Here is a 23805-nt window from a genome sequence, read left to right as displayed (position 1 = left end):
TGCTTCTGAAATCTGTTGTCACAGTCAGGGAGGACTGGAGAATCTTCTATTTGCATGAAGCATGTCATAAAAAACCTCACTAGGCACTGGGGAAGAGCAAAACAATCATGTCCATAAGTCCCTCATGAGACGCCAGTGGTCTGGACACACGTAAACTCAGGTGAGACTTAGAGGCAGAAAGATTATGATGAATTGGAATCATCAGCTAACTACTGCTTGTGATGATGACTGACTACTGTTGACACTTGAATTTCATTTGTGCAGACATACTAAACTGAGTAAACAACTTCAAAAGATTTAGCAGTTTTAACCACTTCAGTTAGACTAGGATCAGACTTTTGCTGTGACCTCCCTGTCAGGAGCATGGTGCACAGTCTCGTCCCAAATCAGTGATTCCACATATGAAACTTTAGAGCTCTGACATATGAATTGAGCTTGCCTGTGAGACCCTTCAACATGGCAACCCAAGTTGCGTGAGATAGTCTACAGGATTTGTCGATAAAGTAATGAGACTGGGACTGGCGAAAAGAATTTATTGATCCAATTGGTTCATATTGTTAAAATTCTTTAAAATATTCTCCTTGGGTGTCGATGCACCACTGCCAATGCAATTCCCATTCCGCAAAGGCTCACTGAAAGTCACCTGATGTAACCACTTCCAGAGATTCTGTGACAGCCCATAGGATGGTAGGAACATAAAGGAAACAGTGACCTTTCAGGTGTCTCTTGAGCCTTGAGAACAGGAAAAGTCTAGTGTACAGATTCTTAGTGGACCGCGCCAGGCTTGTCAGAAAAGACACTGAACATTGTCTTTACCTTGGACTTCGACATTCTCACTATCTTGAAGTGCGAGGATTTCGAGGTGTGCTGCTCCGAGCTTTGGCACTTGTTTTCAGGGTCATATTGGAACGTTGACTATTCATTGCCTGTTATCATTGTCTTAAAAGTCCAGTTCACTTTCTATCTGCTCCAGCATCTCACAGGAAACATAAACTTGTCATTGTTTTTGTTCATAACTTAACACTTTTGGCAGCAACAGGAATTTTGCACAAACCTACCACATGTTCAGATTTTCACAAATAATTTTGCAAATGTTGAGGTTGTCAGTGATTTATCTTACTCTCAAATTATGGTAGGATTCCAGGAGAGTTTTCACTTTGGCCACATTTTCTTCTAAACTACCCATTGAAGGATGTTGAAATTGGTCCATGTCTTCAACAGTCTCCCATCCCTTCGTGAACTCGCTGAACCTCTGGGAAACCTGGGCTATTGACAGGGTGTGGTCTTCTCTAAACCTCCTGAACCAAGAACAATTCAGAGGCGGGCTGCTAGATTTGTTACTGGTAGGTTTGATCATCACGCGAGTGTTACGGAAATGCTTCAGGAACTCGGGTGGGAGTCTCTACAGGAAAGGAGGCATTCTTTTCATGAATTGCTGCTGAGGAAATTTGGAGAACCAGCATTTGAGGCTGACTGCTGTACAATTTTACTGCCGCCAACTTACATTTCGCGGAAAGACCACAAAGATAAGATCAGAGAGATTAGGGCTCGTACAGAGGCATATAGGCAGTCATTTTTTCCTCGTTCTGTTTGGGAGTGGAACATGGAGTGAAGATGCTAGTTGTGGTACGAGGTACCCTCCACCACGCACCGTATGGTGGATTGCGGAGTATGTATGTAGATGTAGATGTAGGTGCCTCAAGAGTGGTTTTCCTTAGGTGAAAGCAAAATTTAATCACGTAGCACTGCTCGAACTGCTTTTCATGTTTTCTGCCATGACAAAAATTCTAAAACAGCTTTTGCGCCATGTGTGATTCTTACTGCATCAGAGCTTAGATGCAACTGCTGTCCACTGCACTGCCCAATGGTGAGTGCGCTCCTGATGACTGGAGTGCTGTGCAGTAGCTTGTTTCATTGCTTTATGGACAAATCATGTTTATGACACCATTCAAACTGTAGCTTAACCACAATAAGGTGTGTCTGCTAACAGTAGCATTTGGCAAACAGAGGACAGATATCTTTGAAAGACAAGTTACTAGAGCCAGAGAGTATTTGCAATTTCTGCACCACTTTGCATAAATGACTACAAGAATACAAGAGGAATGGACTTCGCTGCCTACCAAAAGTACCATAAGCAGACCAGCTCTCCAAAGATTTGTTGGAGGCAGCGAATGTGGCGGCCACAAACCAGCAGTGTTGTTGCTGCTGAGGCATGAGGTGCAGGAGAGCAACATGCTGTGGCTGGCACAGTTCCTCTCGAGCTTCAAGCTCTTGCTGCCAAAGTTCCAGAAACTTGGATTCCATAACTCTAGCACTGATTGCTAATGTATCTGCTTTCAGTATGAATGCATAACCTTTAAACAAAGCCAAGTTCATCGTGAGCTGAACACTGAACAAATACCAATAACATTAACCAGAGTGTCAAAGTGCACAGCAGGGCCAGTGTCTCTAAAGCAGCTAAACATGATAGGTGGTTGCTCATGGAAGTACTGTATAAGATTGACCTGCAGCTGCTTGCCTAGCCCGTTGCCCACGTGGCATGTCCTTCATACCTTTGGTGGTGTTCATTAATCGTGAACTGTAATGCCTCTGATCCGCTGTTGATGTCGGCTGTTGGCGGGGGTGTAGCAACTTGGAGTATAGGAATTGGGACTAAAAGTGTGCATTAGTTACTCTTAAGCAGTATGCTGGTCATTGTCCATATTTTCTAGAATTTAGTTCTGTAGGGCAATTATTTTCTGATTTTGTATAATGACATAAATGAATAATGTCATTCATATAAGACAAATACTAGTTTCGGTACATACATACATACATACCTTGGATATGCATCTTTTTTAACAAAATTCCTGTAACAAATTGGGGCCCACAAGGCAGGAAAATGTAGAAATGGATTTGAAATTATGTAAGTATGGCATGAAGGTGTTTTGTTTACCTCTGTACCATAATAAAGCAGCATTAACCAGCACGCATGATACTTGGAGGTCTACATTGATTTCAAGAAGATACATATATTGTCCCTTTTCTTTTGTTTCCACTAATTTTACACTTGCGTCCTGTTTCTGTTATACCAGCAGCTGCCTTATGACTGAATATTTCTGTTTCCTGTAATGGAGGTCTACATATACATATACATCTACATCTACAAGCATACTCTGCTAGCCACCAAGTGGTGTGTGGCGGAGGGCACAATTCGCGCCAAAGTCATATCCCCCTCCCCAACCCTCTCTTCCACACATGGATCGCACAAGGGAAAAACAACTGTCTGAACGCCTCAGTACGAGCTCCAATTTCTCTTATCTTCAAGTGGTGATCATTGCGCGATTTGAAAAGTTGGTGGTAATAATATATGCTCTACATCCTTGGTGAAGATCGGATTTCGGAATTTAGTGAGCAGACCCTCCCGTTTGGTGCATCGTCTGTCTCTAAGTGTATCCCACTTCAAACTTTCTATGAGATTTGTAACACTCGCACGACGGCTAAATGTACCAGTCATGAATCTTGCTGCTCTTCTTTGGACCTTCTCAGTTTCTTGACTGAGACCCGACTGATAAGGGTCCCATAAAGGTGAAAAATGCTCTTAAGACTGGACGCATTGTAAGCAATTTCCTTTGTTGAAGGACTGCATCGCTTCAGGATTCTACCAATAAACCACAATCTAGAGTTCGCCTTGCCCGTTGCTTATTTAATCTGATCATTCCATTTGAGATCATTTCGAATAGTCACACCCAGATACTTGATGGATGTTACCGCTTCCAAAGACTGGGCATTTATTTTGTACTCATACATTAATGGGGATTTTCACCTTGTTATACGCAGTAGGTTGCACTTACTAATATTGAGAGATAACAGCCAGTCATTACACCACGCATTTACAATTACCAAAAACTGCTTTAAAGTGGCATGAATGCTTTTCAAAGACACTTGATTTACCGGTATCTTCACTTCATGATCTGACTCATTTTTGTCTGTTGCATGCAGAATAAATACTGCTGGTGAATGTATCTATTTATACATTTATACCTAAAAACAAAGATGATTGACGTACCAAATGAAAGTGCTGGCAGGTCGACAGACACACAAACGAACACAAACATACACACAAAATTCAAGTTTTCGCAACAAACTGTTGCCTCATCAGGAAAGAGGGAAGGAGAGGGAAAGACGAAAGGATGTGGGTTTTAAGGGAGAGGGTAAGGAGTCATTCCAGTCCCGGGAGCGGAAAGACTTACCTTAGGGGGAAAAAGGGATGGGTATACACTCGCACACACACACATATATCCATCCACACATATACAGACACAAGCAGACATATTTAAAGACAAAGAGTTTGGGCAGAGATGTCAGTCGAGGCAGAAGTGCAGAGGCAAAGATGTTGTTGAATGACAGGTGAGGTATGAGTGGCGGCAACTTGAAATTAGCGGAGATTGAGGCCTGGAGGATAACGGGAAGAGAGGATATATTGAAGAGCTAGTTCCCATCTCCGGAGTTCGGATAGGTTGGTGTCAGTAGGAAGTATCCAGATAACCCGAACGGTGTAAAACTGCGCCAAGATGTGCTGGCCGTGCACCAAGGCATGTTTAGCCACAGGGTGATCCTCATTACCAACAAACACTGTCTGCCTTTGTCCATTCATGCGAATGGACAGTTTGTTGCTGGTCATTCCCACATAGAATGCATCACAGTGTAGGCAGGTCAGTTGGTAGATCACGTGGGTGCTTTCACACGTGGCTCTGCCTTTGATTGTGTACACCTTCCGGGTTACAGGACTGGAGTAGGTGGTGGTGGGAGGGTGCATGGGACAGGTTTTACACCGGGGGCGGTTACAAGGGTAGGAGCCAGAGGGTAGGGAAGGTGGTTTGGGGATTTCATAGGGATGAACTAAGAGGTTACGAAGGTTAGGTGGACGGCGGAAAGACACTCTTGGTGGAGTGGGGAGGATTTCATGAAGGATGGATCTCATTTCAGGGCAGGATTTGAGGAATTCGTATCTCTGCTGAAGAGCCACATTCAGAATCTGATCCAGTCCCGGAAAGTATCCTGTCACAAGTGGGGCACTTCTGTGGTTCTTCTGTGGGAGTTTCTGGGCTTGAGAGGATGAGGAAGTGGCTCTGGTTATTTGCTTCTGTACGAGGTCGGGAGGGTAGTTGCGGGATGCGAAAGCTGTTGTCAGGTTGTTGGTGTAATGCTTCAGGGATTCCGGACTGGAGCAGATTCGTTTGCCACGAAGACCTAGGGCTGTAGGGAAGGGACCGTTTGATGTGGAATGGGTGGCAGCTGTCATAATGGAGGTACTGTTGCTTGTTGGTGGGTTTGATGTGGACGGACGTGTGAAGCTGGCCATTGGACAGGTGAAGGTCAACATCAAGGAAAGTGGCATGGGATTTGGAGTAGGACCAGGTGAATCTGATGGAACCAAAGGAGTTGAGGTTGGAGAAGAAATTCTGGAGTTCTTCTTCACTGTGAGACCAGATCATGAAGATGTCATCAATAAATCTGTACCAAACTTTGGGTTGGCAGGCCTGGGTAACCAAGAAGGCTTCCTCTAAGCGACCCATGAATAGGTTGGCGTACGAAGGGGCCATCCTGGTACCCATGGCTGTTCCCTTTAATTGTTGGTATGTCTGGTCTTCAAAAGTGAAGAAGTTGTGGGTCAGAATGAAGCTGGCTAAGGTAATGAGGAAAGAGGTTTTAGGTAGTGTGGCAGGTGATCGGCGTGAAAGTAAGTGCTCCATCGCAGCGAGGCCCTGGACGTGCGGGATATTTGTGTATAAGGAAGTGGCATCAATGGTTACAAGGATAGTTTCTGGGGGTAACGGATTGGGTAGGGATTCCAGGCGTTCAAGAAAGTGTTTGGTGTCTTTGATATTTATACATTTACAAGCACATAACATAATGATTAGTGCACCGAGAAATGTAGCATGTTACATGATTGAAAGCTATGGTGAATTGTCATAACATGTGCTATAACTTGAGACTATGAACTCGAGTTGGTTTTCAAAGTATTCACTAGTTTTGTGTACATTTCTTTCATTCCATTCCTTTCAGTCCTCCTTACGAGAGTAGCTTTTGGTTCACATAAAATCTTCCTTTACAGGCATAGGTTCTTAATGGGTTCGCAGTTTGAACAGATTGTCTTCTGTAAATTTACGTATACAAAGATTGTTGTATTCAATTCCTTTACTAAATTAATGGCAAAGTTGTATAATGGTAACATTTTTTACACACAATGATAATGATTCTAGGCATTTTCTGCATTATAGCCAAGTCCATTAACTGTCTAAACTGCAGGATCCTCAAGAAACTAATAGGCTAGAATGTGCCTATTAAAAATATGCTAACTTCTGTCTCTCTGTCTTCATTGGCTCCAGTACTCGTAGACTGTGGACAAAATTGTGCAAACTTCAAACAGATATAAACAATAAGCCAAAATTAGAAATCAAACTGTTAAGCGTATCGATAGTCCTAGGAAAGGAGCATTTTTGTGACTAGAGAGCAGCATTTGCCCAGTTCAGTGATTTCCAGTGTGTGTAACATGCCATGTTGTGAGGTAAAAATTTTCAAAAACAAGCCCACAAATTAACTGTGAAAATAAGTGAAACAACTGCTAACAAAGTGAAGCCATATGGCATGTATAAAATGAGGGATGTAAATGAACAGATTTCAGTATACTTCCGTAAACTCTAAGAATAAAAATAAACAACTTCTGCTTCATTCCCTGATCACAAGTTGTGAATGTTTGTGCACATAGAGATGTGCATACGAAACTATACTCACTGTGTTTTATTGCAATTAAAAGTTAGACTGTTAATAGTGAATCAAGAATTTATCATCTGAAACACGATTTGTTAAAATACTCAGTATCTGACCTGATTGTGTAAATATTATGCTTGTACCACTCATAAGCATAACTACTGTGAACTTAGCTAAACACTTTAAGGCATGTCATTAATGTCAGGAAAAGTACTGGTCCCAGTGCGGAATGCTGTGTAGCAATAGCAGAGTCAGATGCTAGTTCATTTCTGTCTATGTGAAACTGCAAAGCAGTCTTCTGCATCAAGCTTCTTAGATAATACAGAAACCAATTCCACTGTGTTCCAAAAGTTTTCTGCAATATAGGGTGTGTTAAAAAAGAAGCTGGACTTACGAAATAATGCACAAACCAGCAGTAGAAGCATACTGCGACAACTAAGCGAACATAGCAGCAGGTTTAGACAAACTGCTATGTACTGTATTTCACTCTGACTCGTAGTAAGCGGGCTACAGCCATTGAAGTGAGTGCATACACAAGCTGCTCGAGTGAAAATGAAGTAGCATGAACAATGTGTGTGTGTGTGTGTGTGTGTGTGTGTGTGTGTGTGTTACGCAGGGCTGTGAGTGGTTTAAGCATTTTCTAAAGGGTAGAACGTCGGTCAAGCTTCTTAGTCTGTATGACCTTCCAAATCGACAGATGATGACAATATTGAGAGTGTTCATGGTGTGATTTGCAGAAATTGTCATTTAACTGTTCGAGAAGTTGCTGACAAAGTGGGCATTGGCATAGGCCAAATTTTGGGAGAACCAGACATGGATGTTGCATCAAGACCATGTGCATCAATCTTTGTCTGCAGCTGTCCAGCAAATCATCACAGTCCCATTATGCCCCATCCACCATATTCTCTGTACCTAGCACCAGCTGACTTCTTCATGTTTCTCAAACTTAAAACCATGTTGAAGGGACATCATTTCTAAATCATAAGGGAGACTCTGGAGAATGTGAAAAGAGACATATGCGCTATCCCAGAAAATGCATTCCAGGAGGCTTTCCAAAAGTGGAAGAAACGATGGGAACAGTAGTGCCAGTAGAGGGGAATATTTTAAGGGGGAAAGTGCTTAAAAGGTTGTACAGTAAACAATAGAGGTTTAATAGTGGAAGTTCGGTTCCTTTTTGAACACATCTCTTAAACCATGGCCTGTCAAATTCCTTTTGTTATGTTACAGAAGACACTCAGTAGCTGTAGTCTTCTGTCGGTACCTACCACTGTCTGTTTAAAGAAAGAATCTGTTACCTAGGAAATTGACAAATCATTTCTGAAACCATCCTGCAAATCTATCAAAAATATATGCTTACAGAAATAGAAAACTACCCTCTTGCACCATGACTCACTGGATTTCTTAGAACAGTTGTAACAGTGTATCAATATGATCTTTTGCTCTTTCATTATGTAAATAGTTTCTGTTTATTTTTAATTACTGTTTTGATAATGACATTTATTGATGTGTAATGTAAAGTTTCTCTATTGCATGCAATGTTTTTGTAATTAGTGTATGGCAATGGGTAATTCAGAAAGTACAGTTAGTTTTTTAATAGTGTGAAAGAACCCAACCCTAGCTACATATATTACTAAGGCAAAGAATCTTTGATTGTGACGTTGGTGCCCATCACCTTTGATATGAACCATACAGCCTGTATACAGGTGTGTGTGTGTGTGTGTGTGTGTGTGTGTGTGTGTGTGTGTGTTGGTTGGTTGTTTGTTTGTTTGTTTTCTATGCAGTTATAAGACTACACATTCTGTAAACTTTAATGTAATACTCTTGTATCTCTTATTAGGTTATCATCATCCTACATACACAAAAACTCATGTCCTTCTAGTATAAAATAAACAATACTTCTTCTGTGTCAGTGTGTATGTAATATTTGCAGTTAGAACTCATTTTTGAAGTGGCAGCCATGTTATTCACTCTTAACCTCTTTTCCATACAGTTGTACAACACTAGGCCACTTCCTGTGGTAACGTTTTAATGCAAGCTGTGGCTAATTGGCACTTGATCTGACATTTCCTTTCACTGACATGACCAAATATTCTGTGCCTTGGTAATATCTTTAGTTAAAGGTTTGTCCTCTTTCACGGTAGTCTCTCTTCTGGATGCTAGTCAGCTGTCACCTGATGATCACCTACCGTATTTACTCGAATCTAAGCCGCACCTGAAAAATGAGACTCGAAATCAAGGAAAAAAAAAAATTCCCGAATCTAAGCCGCACCTGAAATTTGAGAGTCGAAATTCAAGGGGAGAGAAAAGTTTTAGGCCGCACCTCCAAATCGAAACAAAGTTGGTCCATTCCAATATGAGACAAAATTTAGGCCGAATGAATAATGATGCAGCTACAGTAGTTTAGTTAGAGTCGTAAGCTTAGCAGTTAAGCTTTACCAGGTAGCCATTGCTATGAGTCAGGCGCTCCGTCCGTATTTATATGGGTACCCTTCCTTTTCCACGTGCCTCGTCTGGTTTGAATTGATAACTTATTTTTCTTTGATCTGATAAGTGCCGTTCTCTTTGTTATAGGTGTTTATGTCACTCTAAGCTGAAAATGCATTAGTGTACTGCGTCATGCATTGTTTTCGCATTCTGATAATGGGTGTTTACGGCCGGTCGCCGCTCGCGGCATGGCTTGCTTTTATGCGCGGTACCGCCACTTACTATTAAAAAAAAGAGAGAGAGAGGAATCGTCTCATTAGCGAAACAGTGGCAAGATACTGCTATTTGTTGTTACTTACACTGCTGCTTTCTTTGATAATGATCAACAAGAACCAAATAATAGACTGCGTATGATAGAACATTGTTCTGAATGAGAGTTAGTCGAAAATTTTTCTCCGTTTGAAAATCTTTGCGGCCGCTTCTTTAGTACATCAAATTCTGCACAGAAATTAGAGTCATCTTAGATTTAAAAATCTAGTCAGTTGCCGTGCTTCATTTCTGACTGTATCACTATTAGGCATAAGAATAATACGAATATAAACATGAAATAAGGATATAAATATCCTTCCGCATTTGCTGTTGTCTCACTCTAGTTTCATAGTTTATTAGGCAGACCGGATTTAAATGAGATAGCAGCAAACACGAAAGAATACATGACAAAATGTTTATATTCGTATTATTCTTATGGTGAAGAGAATACTGCACGTGATTCACAATTCATAAAAGTTCCTACTAGCAACCGTCTCTTCTCACAGGTAGGAAAATATTCAGAACGTAGAGTTGGCCATATTGACTAACATCCCAAACAGTCTGGCCAGTACGATTTTCGTTGTTCATTGAAATGCTGCTACATTCGAAGATTTACAATACGGAATTTGTATTTACTTCGTTGGACAATGTAGGAAATGCAGTGGTCGAAACTTGGGGCGGAGAAAAAAAGCTCGTCTTCCACCCCACCCCCCCCCCCTTTTTTTTAAATGACACAGAGGTTTTGGCGCCAGTATTTATCTTTGTGCCTGCAAAGCATGCTTGTGTAGCGCTATATATTCGACGGCAGAAATTAGTTGTGGCGGCATCTACCAACATTTTGCAGAACTTCCGTGTACTCTGCACTCGATTCTAAGTCGCAGGCGGTTTTTTGGATTACAAAAACTGGAAAAAAAGTGCGGCTTAGATTCGAGTAAATACGGTAATAAGCTGAAAACCGGTTCACATTAAAGAAATATTACTGAAACAAAAATCCAGTTTGTTTGCTGTCCAACCTTAAAGTATGAAATCATTCTACCAAAAACTGAAGGAAGAATCCATGAATACAATGTTAGTTTACATGTAGATGTTAAAGTGATTTTACTGTCATGGTTGTGTTTTTACACTTTCAAAAATACTGCAATCTCTGTAGGTTTTGTACAGTTTCATTTATTTTACTTCTCACATTTTGAAATATTTTTCATGTTAGGCCACAACCTCTACAAAACGTAGTACCACGTTTGTGGCCCTTTCTCAGCCATAGCACATCGTCAGTTCGTCGAGCCACATTACAGACTTTACGAACATTAACAAGTGTATCGCTACATTGTGATAATGGTCTGCAATGGACATCAGGGCTTTTACAAGATGCTTTGAGGCATATCTTCCAAAGAGTTCTGGTTGAACCAGTTGCTGAAATACAAGATTTAGCAGAACAGGTTTGTCACTGATATTATTTGATTAATCTTTACCATAACTTTTTATTCTCTGTGCTACCTTTAGTGTGACTATAATTTTATGCAGTAGTCAACGAGTTATTTATTTTCAGTATTTATTGGCTTCTTGCCTTTTCAGCATTTCTATCTTCATTTCAGCTGTGTTCATAACACGTTATACTTCTACCAGAACATAATTACAATGAATTGTAAATCTGGGGTAGATGCATATACAATCAACCACAACATTTCAAGCTTTCAGAAATGGAGGATTCTTCATCCAACAAATGTGATGAAACAATTGGGTAAAATGAGACTAACCTGGGATTAGTTTGGGAAGTTTTCCAGGACCACAGGGAAGCTACATACAGTGAAACAGGCTGATGGGGAAAATAAGTACATCCGGAAATTTAAAAGAAGAGATGCAAAAATAACATGACACTGTTTCACACTTTTTTGTGGTGTAACATCAGTAACTGAATTGTTCATTTATTTCGTCTTGGTGAATATACTTGGACCAGTGAGGTACTTGTCCTCATCTCTCTTCATAATATGAATGAACAGTATTCCATTTGACTTGAAATTCTGTCTTAACAGGTTTCTATACTGCAATTCGTGATTTATTGCACAGGATATGGACTTATTTTGCAACTACTGGTTTAGTATTTGTGCTTACGTATAACCATTTTTGTTGTTGACAAAAATTTTGTTTTTATATTCTCTGGTTTCCTTTCTACTTTTGTTTCTCAGTTTTCTGTTTTATTGTACTGCTCATTTTTCATAATAAGGTAATTATGTCCTTTGTTGTACTTTTTTTTTTTGCTTATACACTAATGATTTATTAGTTTAATTGTTCCCTGTAATACTGTGTGCTAGGTTACCTTGTCTCCATTCTCTTCTAAGATAGCCAGCCCATTGTTTCACAGTAATTCTTGCTGAGATGTGATATTAGAATATCTGCATACCGCAAATATGTGGACCATAGTTTCACACATGTAGATTTGAGCAATGAGTCTGTAGCTGGAAAAAGTTCTGTTGCGCTCTGAAGTTTCCCTGCCATAGGTCTCCTTCAGCTTTTTCTGTAACAGACTTTTTCTTGCAGTGAAGAAGCAAAAGTTGTTTTCTACAGCTCTACAAATCATTTATGACTTTATGAAAAGTTCTTATTCATATATTGACTTGAATATTTTTGTTATAAAGTTCTTCATTTATACTTTGGATCATAGAATCCTTTCCTGCTGGTAATAGCTGCATGTGTTCAAGGTTTATTGTAAATAATTTGAAAAGGTAGTGATTGTGATCTGCTGTGTGGTATAGTTATCCTAAAGATTACTACATAAATAAAAATATAAGCTATAACAAATAAGTTGATAAGAGAATCAGTTGAGTGAAACATGTTCTCTAGTTGAATCTATTTACTCATTAACCTTCATGACAGGATTAAGGCTGGGTGTTGGACAAGTCTTCAAACCTGCACTGTCATGTATGGAAGACTGGTCATAGTGCAAACCTGTGTTCAGCACACAGTTTTAGCTTATCATGAAGGTATTTTGTTGCTATGGCTGGCTGTAAATCTTTGTGTCTTTAATATTACTATTAAAAAACTTGAATTAAAAATTTTACATGTCCATAGGTCTGGGGGAACTTAATACGTAACAGTCAGTTAACTGTTCTTCTGAACGCAGCTTGCCCATATTTTAGCACATGGCTCTGTTTGACCATGCAGCCTGCTAAAATTCCTTTTGACCCATCAGTACTGATACACAGCAAAACTTCTATTAGAGTGAGTATATGCAAATAATTGATGTTGGTCATATTGTTACAATTGTAGATAATTAAAAAGACAGCGTATAAATTTTAAAAGGAAAAGTAACCAGAATTTTGTTCTTATAACATCTGTGTGCACATGCTGTATCCAAACATTACTTTACTAACAAAAAATCTTTTATTAACATTGAAAAATACACTTGCTTTTTCATTTGTACCTGTGTGCACATCACAGCACACCACATTACATTAAAATTTCATGTAATAAGCAATTTTGTTTTTGGGCTAGTGTATGTGAAATACTATTCTAATTAATTATTCAAACTTAATTAAGATTTTATGTTTTATAATTGTATATGTTTTGTAATTATCAGGATAGTGGAAGTGATAAAGTCAACAAAAGGGTGAGAGTTTCATCTTTGGAGAATGTTGCAGGCACTGCAATAGTTCCAAAGTCCGAACAGAAACTTTTTGTGGGTGGAACAGAAACTACACCTTTAGCAACACGAGAAGGGAATGTAATGAAATCTCGGTGCATGGCCAGCCGTATGTTAGGTGAGTATTCAGTTACAACATGAATACAAAATTTTATAACCAGAAAATGTTTACGAAAATTAAGTACAAATTTAGCCCACTTTTTCATGATTGTCAGGATAATCCATTGCATTTATTTTTTACATTGTGCCATAAATCTACGTATAAAAATGTTACTACCAACTGGCTGTGGCCCTTTCCAGCCTCATTCCACAGTTATGCCTTTAAGCATGTTACACTTCCTTACTTCATCCATATTTGTTGCTATGGAACTCAACTCTTTTCTTAGCTTCGCTACCTGAAACTTATTTTAAAAATCATCTGATTTGTTTTGATGTAGATAGCATGAAATTCTCCGGAACTAGCATGTGATCACTGTCTAGCCATTTCACAGCTTATGATAAAGTTGTTTATTGGTTTTTGTCCTGTTTGTTGTGAAGTACTTTATACAGGGCCATCAACTATTGTAAGAGAACATTTGTAATTCATGAATGGACAGTTTTCAGAATATAGGTGCCATGACCATCAAAGTGATCTAAGATGCTCTGTGATCTCTCAGCTTTCCCCATTGTCATTAAAGGTGAGCTTTCTGAAGCTTACAATGCTGAATGATGTGACATAGTGTTTGAAGAATGTAGTTCAAATTGTTTATGCATGGAATGGTTTCCATAAATTATGAGGTGAATGTTAGGTCAGATCTTTCATTAAGAACATGGCTGATTTCCTTCCCCAGGTTTTTCCTCATTCTGCTCTTCATAATTCTCATTGTAACCACTTAAAGCCAAAAATATATGTACTTAAGGCTTCTACATCTAGATAGGAAATTGATCCAGAAAAAGGCAGAGCTCAAGAAAGTTGGACTAGGAAGAAAATTTAGACGAGACACTGACATGAGAAAATAAAAAATGGGTAATATTGGGGGGGGGGGGATTGAAAATTGAAAACAAGGCATGTGGAAAACACTAAAATAGATAAAATGCATGAAAAAGTGAATGGATGGGGAAAAGTATAAGTGAGAAGGGGGTGGAAAGGTTACAGGAGCATAGGAAAGTGTGTGTGGTTTAGCTATGCCAACAAGAAGAAAATTGTATTAGATGTGAACAGAAAACATAAATGCCAATGTAGTTCAATCAAGAGATGAGAACCATTAGTGTTCTATAGAATAGTTTTGCTGTGTTCCATTTGTCATATAGTGGTCCTGGAAATAATAGCTGAGATAATCTACATGATGAAGGAAGTTCTGAAGATCATGTTGTTGTAACGCAGGATATTTTGCATTAACAGAATAAACTGCCTGTCTTGCCACTCAGTCTTACTAACTCATTTGTGGTCACTATATTAGTAGTACAGTAAACTGGACAGCTTTACATTAAGTTGGTATGTAAATGTGTTTTCTGATTTGAGACTCTCCCACTGAAGGAGTGTTCTGCTCCCAGTCATGGCACTAGTGTGATAGAAAGCTGCAACAGATGTTTACAGTGGTAGGCTGGCTTATGGTAGTAGGTGGATTGCACTTGAATGTTACAAAGTTTGTAAAGATGAAAGTGAATCTACTTTTGCTAACTCTCCGTTTAAAAGTAAAGGTCACTGTAGGAAGTACTCGTTGTAAGTTGCCATCGGTAGATCTGAACAGCCTGTTAATTAAAGGTTTCAGGAATATTGTTCTGGCACTGATAATAAAGAAAGAAATAAGTATATAATACTACTGCTATAATAATCAGGTGTTTAGCATCAGTCTGTTCATAAATTTCGATCCCAGTAATATGAAAACTGATATCCAGACCAGATGTTAATACCATGTAACTTTCAGTACTCGGAAGTTAACAATCTTGAGAAGTCATTTATGGGGAACAAGCATAAGTGGACTGCACACAGCCTAGTTGAATACATTAGAAATCACACTCAAGTCTGAATAATTGCTAAATTAATACTAACAAAGAGATAGAAGGGCTGGCCAGTACTTACCTCAGTTCAGTACAGCCAATAGATTCACAAAACAGAACAGAAAATTTACATTCCTAGCTTTCGGAACTTTGTTCCTTCACCAGGGAGGAGAGAGGGGAAAAAAGGGAAGAAGGGAAAGTGGATTCAGTTACTCACAACCCAGGTTATGAAGCAACAGGGAAAGGTAAACAGGGAGGGTAGCAAGGATGGAGGCATGGTTGTTAGAGGGAAGCCAAAGATATTCTATTGTTAAGTACTGTGCCAGCTTCAAACCAAAGAGGATGCATACAGAAATAAAGAGGTTGTTGTTGTTATTGTTGTTGTTGTTGTTGTTGTGGTGGTCTTCAGTCCTGAGACTGGTTTGATGCAGCTCTCCATGCTACTCTATCCTGTGCAAACTTCTTCATCTCCCAGTACATACTGCAGCCTACATCCTTCTGAATCTGCTTAGTGTACTCATGTCTTGGTCTCCCTCTACGATTTTTACCCTCCACGCTGCCTTCCAGTACTAAATTGGTGATCCCTCGATGCCTCAGAACATGCCCTACCAACCGATCCATTTTTCTAGTCAAGTTGTGCCACAAACTCCTCTTCTCCCCAGTTCTATTCAATACCTCCTCATTAGTTATGTGATCTACCCATCTAATCTTCAGCATTCTTCTGTAGCACCACATTTCAAAAGCTTCTATTCTCTTCTTGTCCAAACTATTTATCGTCCACGTTTGACTTCCACACATGACTACACTCCATACAAATACTTTCAGAAACAACTTCCTAACACTTAAATCAATACTCGATGTTAACTAATTTCTCTTCTTCAGAAACGCTTTCCTTGCCATTGCCAGTCTACATTTTATATCCTCTCTACTTCGACCATCATCAGTTATTTTGCTCCCCAAATAGCAAAACTCCTTTACTACTTTAAGTGTCTCATTTCCTAATCTAATTCCCTCAGCATCACCCGACTTAATGCGACTACATTCCATTATCCTTGTTTTGCTTTTGTTGATGTTCATCTTATACCCTCCTATCAAGACACTGTCTATTCTGTTCAACTGCTCTTCCAAGTCCTTTGCTGTTTCTGTCAGAATTACAATGTCATCGGCGAACCTCAAAGTTTTTGTTTCTTCTCCATGGATTTTAATACCTACTCCGAACTTTTCTTTTGTTTCCTTTACTGCTTGCTCAATATATAGATTGAATAGCATCGGGGAGAGGCTACAACCCTGTCTTACTCCCTTCCCAGCCACTGTTTCCCTTTCGTGTCCCTTGACTCTTATAACTGCCATCTGCTTTCCGTACAAATTGTAAATAGCCTTTCGCTCCATTTTATCCCTGCCACCTTCAGAATTTGAAAGAGAGTATTCCAGTCAACATTGTCAAAAGCTTTCTCTAAGTCTACAAATGCTAGAAATGTAGGTTTGCTTTTCCTTAATCTTTCTTCTAAGATAAGTCGTAGAGTCAGTATTGCCTCACGTGTTCCAACATTTCTACGGAATCCAAACTGATCTTCCCCGAGGTCGGCTTCTACCAGTTTTTCCATTTGTCTGTAAAGAATTCGCATTAGTATTTTGCAGCTGTGATTTATTAAACTGATAGTTTGGTAATTTTCACATCTGTCAACACCTGCTTTCTTTGGGATTGGAATTAGAGGTATATAGTATAAAGATAAACACAACTATGTAGGATGAAAAGATGCGTGAATGGCTAAAGAGGAGAGGGAAAAAGTAGAAGACTGAAGAGTAAATGGGAGTGAGGTTGGTTAACGTAGGTTCAGTCCAGGGGGATGGCAGGATGAAAGGATGTGTTGGAGTGCAAGTTCCTAACTCTGCAGTTCTGAGGGACTGGTGTTGGGTGGGAGAAGCCAAATGGCACGTACGTTGTAGCAGGTTCCTAGGTCCCTAGAATTATGCTGGACGGCATGCGCTGCTACTGGGTATTGGACATCTCCTGGGCGGACAGTTTGTCTGTCCCATAATCATTTAATTGCTAAATTACAATGTTATCTTAAAGGCTCTACTGGCAAATTATCCTAGGCTCCAAGACTTGAAATACACTAGCTTGGATGTATCCCATTATAAGCATACCTCTCATTAACCATTGAGCGGGAGTGCTGGTTTTCATAACACAAGTGTATGTGCAGCATACATTGTACACATGTAAGGAATGGCTGTTTCTATGGTACCAAGGTAAACTTATGTGAACAAAATCGCAGTTTAATCTTAGTTAAATTGAACGATGATAAAATAATCTTATATTGTATGAGCTAAATCACTGTTTAATTAAACAACAATAAAATAAACTTTCATTGTATCACACTGTTACTGCTTACAAGTGTTACCCAGTAATTACCCCCTCGGAGCATTAAACTGTGCTGGTGCATCATACCTATCCAAATGATTATTCAATTACTAATTACATCGTAGACAACTGCCACATTCTGGGATTGTGCCGCTAACTCAGAATCTGGGGTATTTTCTTGCATGGATCGTAAATTTTTTTTCACCGTAGCTCACTGTTTATTATATGTTACTGCTGCCCAGTTGGATGTATGACATCACAACTTATTACTGTGTTAGCTGAAGCAGTAATGGAGTATTAGGTATGGGTAGGCATTTGTAAAACAGTAGTGGAATGGAACAAGATATTGTTGTTTGTGGTTGGCACACTTTGTACATTGGTGCACTCACTCAAGAGTGGCTGTGGCCTTGAGAGTTTGCATTTGAGGTCTGTGTCGTCATTTCTGTATGAATGTTTGTGCTGTTGCTGTAAAAAGAGCTAGTGCTCAAAAGCTAGCTTGAATGCTGTTTCCTGCTGTATGTTTCTGTGCTCTATAGATCAATCCACTATAAGTGACTGGTTGACTTTTCTTTTTTACATATTGCTCTATCCAGTAATTTACATTACTGTTATATTCTCCCTAAGTTAAGCTCTGCTGATGTATCTTGCCAATCTTTTATACCAAGGGAGGCTAGTGAACTGTTGGTAAGGTTCTCAAATGCTCTAATGCCAGATGCAAATTCAGGTGATGTTGGTATTCTGGTCTCACTGAAAAAATATTGGTAGTAATTTACAGGGAACTGTGAGAGGGACACAGCCACTTCTGCATCCATACCGTGCTACACAGTAGAATTTAACGTGACTGTAGAGACACAAGTTTTCTCATTCTTCTTATTTAGGGATAATACACAAGGTGTCACAGAGGAAATGGATCACTCCACAATATTTCGATTGTATCTGCTAGTCATCTTCAGGTGAGCCATGAAGATTGATGAACTCCACTCCACCTTATATGGCGCGTTGATAATATTGCAATGTGTGTGTCAGAGTCACGGTGACAGAAGGACCACACCACTCACTGACAGCACTCTCACTGCTGGAACTGCAAGGATCAGCTGCCTTCAGCGTTGCCACCCATCACATGTTGTTGTTGTTGTTGTGGTCTTCAGTCCTGAGACTGGTTTGATGCAGCTCTCCATGCTACTCTATCCTGTGCAAGCTTCTTCATCTCCCAGTATCTACTGCAACCTACATCCTTCTGAATCTGCTTAGTGTATTCATCTCTTGGTCTCCCTCTACGATTTTTACCCTCCACACTGCCCTCCAATGCTAAATTTGTGATCCCTTGATGCCTCAAAACATGTCCTACCAACCGATCCCTTCTTCTAGTCAAGTTGTGCCACAAACTTCTCTTCTCTCCAATCCTATTCAATACCTCCTCATTAGTTATGTGATCTACCCACCTTATCCTCAGCATTCTTCTGTAGCACCACATTTCGAAAGCTTCTATTCTCTTCTTGTCCAAACTATTTATCGTCCATGTTTCACTTCCATACATGGCTACAGTCCATACAAATACTTTCAGAAACGACTTCCTGACACTTAAATCTATACTTGATGTTAACAAATTCCTCCTCTTGAGAAACGCTTTCCTTGCCATTGCCAGTCTACATTTTATATCCTCTCTACTTCGACCATCATCAGTTATTTTACTCCCTAAATAGCAAAACTCCTTTACTACTTTAAGTGTCTCGTTTCCTAATCTAATTCCCTCAACATCACCCGACTTAATTTGACTACATTCCATTATCCTCGTTTTACTTTTGTTGATGTTCATCTTATACCCTCCTTTCAAGACACTGTCCATTCCGTTCAACTGCTCTTCCAAGTCCTTTGCTGTCTCTGACAGAATTATAATGTCATCGGCGAACCTCAAAGTTTTTACTTCTTCTCCATGAATTTTAATACCTACTCCGAATTTTTCTTTTGTTTCCTTTACTGCTTGCTCAATATACAGATTGAATAACATCGGGGAGAGGCTACAACCCTGTCTTACTCCTTTCCCAACCACTGCTTCCCTTTCATGCCCCTCGACTCTTATAACTGCCACCTGGTTTCTGTACAAACTGTAAATAGCCTTTCGCTCCCTGTATTTTACCCCTGCCACCTTCAGAATTTGAAAGAGAGTATTCCAGTTAACATTGTCAAAAGCTTTCTCTAAGTCTACAAATGCTATAAACGTAGGTTTGCCTTTTCTTAATCTTTCTTCTAAGATAAGTCGTAAGGTCAGTATTGCCTCACGTGTTCCAACATTTCTACGGAATCCAAACTGATCTTCCCCGAGGTCGGCTTCTACCAGTTTTTCCATTCGTCTGTAAAGAATTCGCGTTAGTATTTTGCAGCTGTGGCTTATTAAACTGATAGTTCGACCCATCACAGTCATCATAATATTCTGGCGTCTTGTCTGGAGCAAATATTGGAGATCGTGGGATTCCATGCGTTATCCAGCTGGTAGCCACTGTTGTGGTTAATTAGATTTTCCACAATGTGTATTGCAAAGGATTCTTTTATAGTGGAGGTCCAAAAAGATGTTGCTATATCCAAAATTAATGTTTTGTCATACTCCATCGAATGTCTGTTGTATATACAATGTTCCACAACTGCAGACTTGTTGGGTTGGAGAAGGTGAGTGCAATGTTCATGTTCTATGCAACATTCTTCCACTGTGCATGTTGTTTGCCCTGTATAGGCCATACCACACTGGCAAGGTATTTTGTAAATTCCCACCTCCTGCAGTAACAAGTTATCGTTCACTGATATCCCAGCAAGTCCAAAATCTGAGATGGTGGGCGGGAAACCACTTTCACCTTGCTAAGGATTCTTGCTGTTGTGATGGAAATATTTCCAATGAAGGGAAGAAAAGCTAGGGACTTTGCTGGTGCGTTCTCCTCTTTATTCACTTCCTGGTTCTTGGTTTTAGCTGAAGTGCCCTGTTAATTTGCCAGATCAAGTATCCATTGTCTCTGAACACTGTCTTTAAATGTGCAAGCTCTTTTGGTAAACTATCTGCATCCGACACTGCATGGGCCCTGTGTACAAGCGTTTGAAGCACACTCGTGGTTTGGGATGGGTGATGGCAACTTGAAGAGTGCAAGTACAAATCAGTGTGAGTGGGCTTACGATAAACAGAATGCCCCAGAGAGATGTCACTCTTCCGTATAACCAAAACATCCAGGAATGGGAGACAACCATCTTTCTCCAATTCAATAGTAAATCAAATATTCTTGTGAATGGAGTTAAGATGATTGAAAAACTCCATTAACTCATCTTCCCCATAGAGCCACACTATGAAAGTATTGCCCACGTACCTCCAAAAAAACAGTTGGTTTAAGAATCGTTGATTCAAGTGTCTTTCCTCAAAATCCTCCATAAAAAAGTTAGCCACCAAGGGAGACAACTGGCTGCCCATGGTGACAATGTCAGTCTGTTCAAAATATTCTCGGTTAAACACAAAATAGATTGAGGAAAGAGCGTGTTGAAACAAAACAGTGGAGCCTGACTGATTCTGTTTACCAATTAGTGCCAAGGAATCAGCAAGACATACATTTGTAAAAAGAGATACTACATCAAAACTCGCTAAAAGATCTGAACTACTTAGGTAGAGAGGCCCCCAGTCTCTTGATAAAATCGCCTGAGTTCTGTATATGATGTGGACTTCTGCCAACCAGTGGTCTCAGCTAGAAAGCAAGATGTTTGGCTAAATCATATATGAGGGCATCACTGTCACTCACTATAGGCTGTAAAGGAAGACCTTATTTGTGCAATTTAGGAAGACCATACAGTGTTGGTGGTACACTTCCATGTGGTCTTAACCACTTGATGGTTTCTGGAGGTAACGAGGAAGAATTGAGGAGTGTACACGTCTTCTGTTGCACACGTGCTGTGGGGTTGTGATCAATCTTCCTTACATATTATCACTAAGTAGGCCATACATTTTCTCCAAATACAAACTACACGGTAACAAAACAGTTGAGTTATCTTTATCAGGCTTCAGCACCACTATGTCAGGATCCTCTTGGAGATTTTGTAATGCACCCTTTCTGTAGAGATTTTACTACTGCGTTGAGGGGGAGCTTTCAAAAATGCGTTGCAAGTTTCCCTTCTTAATTCTTCAGCAGCATCCATAGGAAGGCCTTGTCCAGCTTCTTCAACACCACTCACAAAACTTATCAGAGGTAGTGCACTTGGTGTAAGTGCAAAATTGAGTACTTTACCCAAAACAGAGAGCATTGCATGGCCCAAATTCTTCTCCATGAAGGTAACAATGTTACGTTGTGCAGTTATTCCCTGTGGCACTGTTGTTGTGGCACGAAACGATTAAATTTTGGCATCTGCTGAGAACTTACATCCTTAAATATCCAATCAAACTTGGCTTAAGTTACTCCCTCAACCCAGTGCCATGATACAGGAGAAACAAGTGCCTCAATCTTCATATATAGGTGGAACATTTCTCCTGAAATGGCATCCAACCTTCATCTCGTATAACAAATTCTCTCCTCAACAATAGTGTGACTGGCCTTCTCCATCATTTTCTGTGCAGTGGCAGTCTTAATAAAATGTGTCACTCTGGCAAATTTTGGTGTTATGCCATGGTCCCGATATATCATAAAAAATTTAAAGAACCTAAAAGTTTTTCTCTCTTACCACGTAGCTTGTCGAAACTTCTTGTGTGTGAGGCCATCTCCTCCCCATAAAGACATTTAATATGAAATTTAAAATTTTCCTGGTGAATTAAATGTTTGAAGAGATTTTGGGATTGTAGCTGGTAATTGTCAACTTCACTCTGCGACATTTAAACTACATGTGCCAGTCATCTTCAGGTGAGTCTTCTAAGACAAGATATGTTCACCACTCCATCTTATACAGCGTGCTGATAGTATTGCCTCACAAGCATGAGAGTCACGGTGACAGGAGGACCATATCACCTGGGGGGCAGTGCCCTCACTGGTGGAACTGCAAGGACCAGTTGTCTTCGACGTTGCTGCTTGCCGGAGTATTCTGACATCTTTGTCTGAAACAAATCTTGGAGATGACAGGATTCCACACTGTCATGGTTCATTAGATTTTCCACAATGTGTGTTGCAACAAATTCTTTTATAATGGAGTCCCAAAAAGATGTTGCTGTGGTCAAAATTAATGTTTTGTAATACTTCATTGAATGCCCATTGGATATACAGTGTTCCACAATTGCAGAATTGCCTGGTTGCAAAAGGCAAGTGAAGTTGAAATAATTAGATAAAAATAAAGAATTATCACAAAATGTCATCTAATTTCCATCATATATTGTACAATATTGGAACTTGCATTATGCTTAACTTTTTAAAAAATATATCACTCAGATGCTGTCCATTTTTCCACATTTCCTGAATCTAAGTCATTAGTGAAGGGTTTGCATAATGCAGCACAAGGAGTCACCACCTTGGGGGTTCAGTTTGTGTCTTCAGCTTAGCTAAGGTTCTTGGTCCAGTATGCCACATAACACTCTCCGGTTGCTACATAAAAGGAAATCACTGACTGGAAGGTCAAGTAATGTTAGCATTTCTTGAAATTATTCAACAAATAAACCAATGTTTTACCACTGCCATTTGTATGAAGTAGCTTAATGCCAAGGTTTGGAAATGTGTGGAACCATGCATCAAGAAATGCCTCAGATATGTTGACGTAATGTTTGGATGTAACAATAACAGAAGCACATCATTCATCCTCAAAACAATATGTAACTATCACCCTGGTGAAGCTGAGCAGGATTTCTGTGAGCACAGTTACAGATGGTCTGCTTATTACGTAACTATTAAGTGACAAAGAGCTTCATCAAAAAATCCAAAGCCTTTGAAAGAAGTTTGCAACTTCCTCACTCAGTGGCATTAGCCAAAAGTTATTCACAAGTCTGAGATTTTGTTGTTACACAATCTGATGTTTGTAAGGATAAAACTGAAGCTGAGAGCATATTCTTTGAATACTCTAATATCTGAACAGCCGTGGTGAGGTAATTCTTCGTTCCAAATGACAAGGAATCATTTCAATGGCAACTTGAATGGCATCAGTGTTTCCAGAGCTATCTACTGACCATACAAGTGGACTAGGCTTTTTCTTAAAAACTGAACTAGTCTCATCAAAATTCTGAACCTATGTTTCTTGAAATTCCTCTCTTGCCATTTACTTATACATTTTTCATTAACTTTGGCAATTCATCCTTTGACATTCACTGGACATATCCAAATCACTTCAACTGTTGGGTTTGGATAGTCTCCTTCAGAGGCTTTGCATTTAATTTTTGTGAATGTCGGTTTTTTGAATCCTG

General features: G+C 39.7%; 1 protein-coding gene across 1 annotated transcript in view; it reads left to right on the top strand.

Moving 5' to 3' along the window:
* The window catches only part of LOC126161983 (TATA-binding protein-associated factor 172), a 300940-nt gene that overhangs the window by 63420 nt on the left and 213715 nt on the right, over positions 1-23805 (top strand). The window contains exons 11-13 of the mRNA XM_049918182.1: positions 10694-10922; positions 12553-12702; positions 13061-13241. Coding sequence (XP_049774139.1) covers positions 10694-10922; positions 12553-12702; positions 13061-13241 — 560 coding nt within the window. The remainder of the gene's footprint in view (positions 1-10693; positions 10923-12552; positions 12703-13060; positions 13242-23805) is intronic.

Source organism: Schistocerca cancellata, chromosome 2 (genome assembly GCF_023864275.1).
Source record: "Schistocerca cancellata isolate TAMUIC-IGC-003103 chromosome 2, iqSchCanc2.1, whole genome shotgun sequence".
NCBI lineage: Eukaryota > Metazoa > Arthropoda > Insecta > Orthoptera > Acrididae > Schistocerca > Schistocerca cancellata.
The sequence above is the reverse complement of the archived record's forward strand: the minus strand, read 5'-3'. Positions and strand labels throughout refer to the sequence as shown.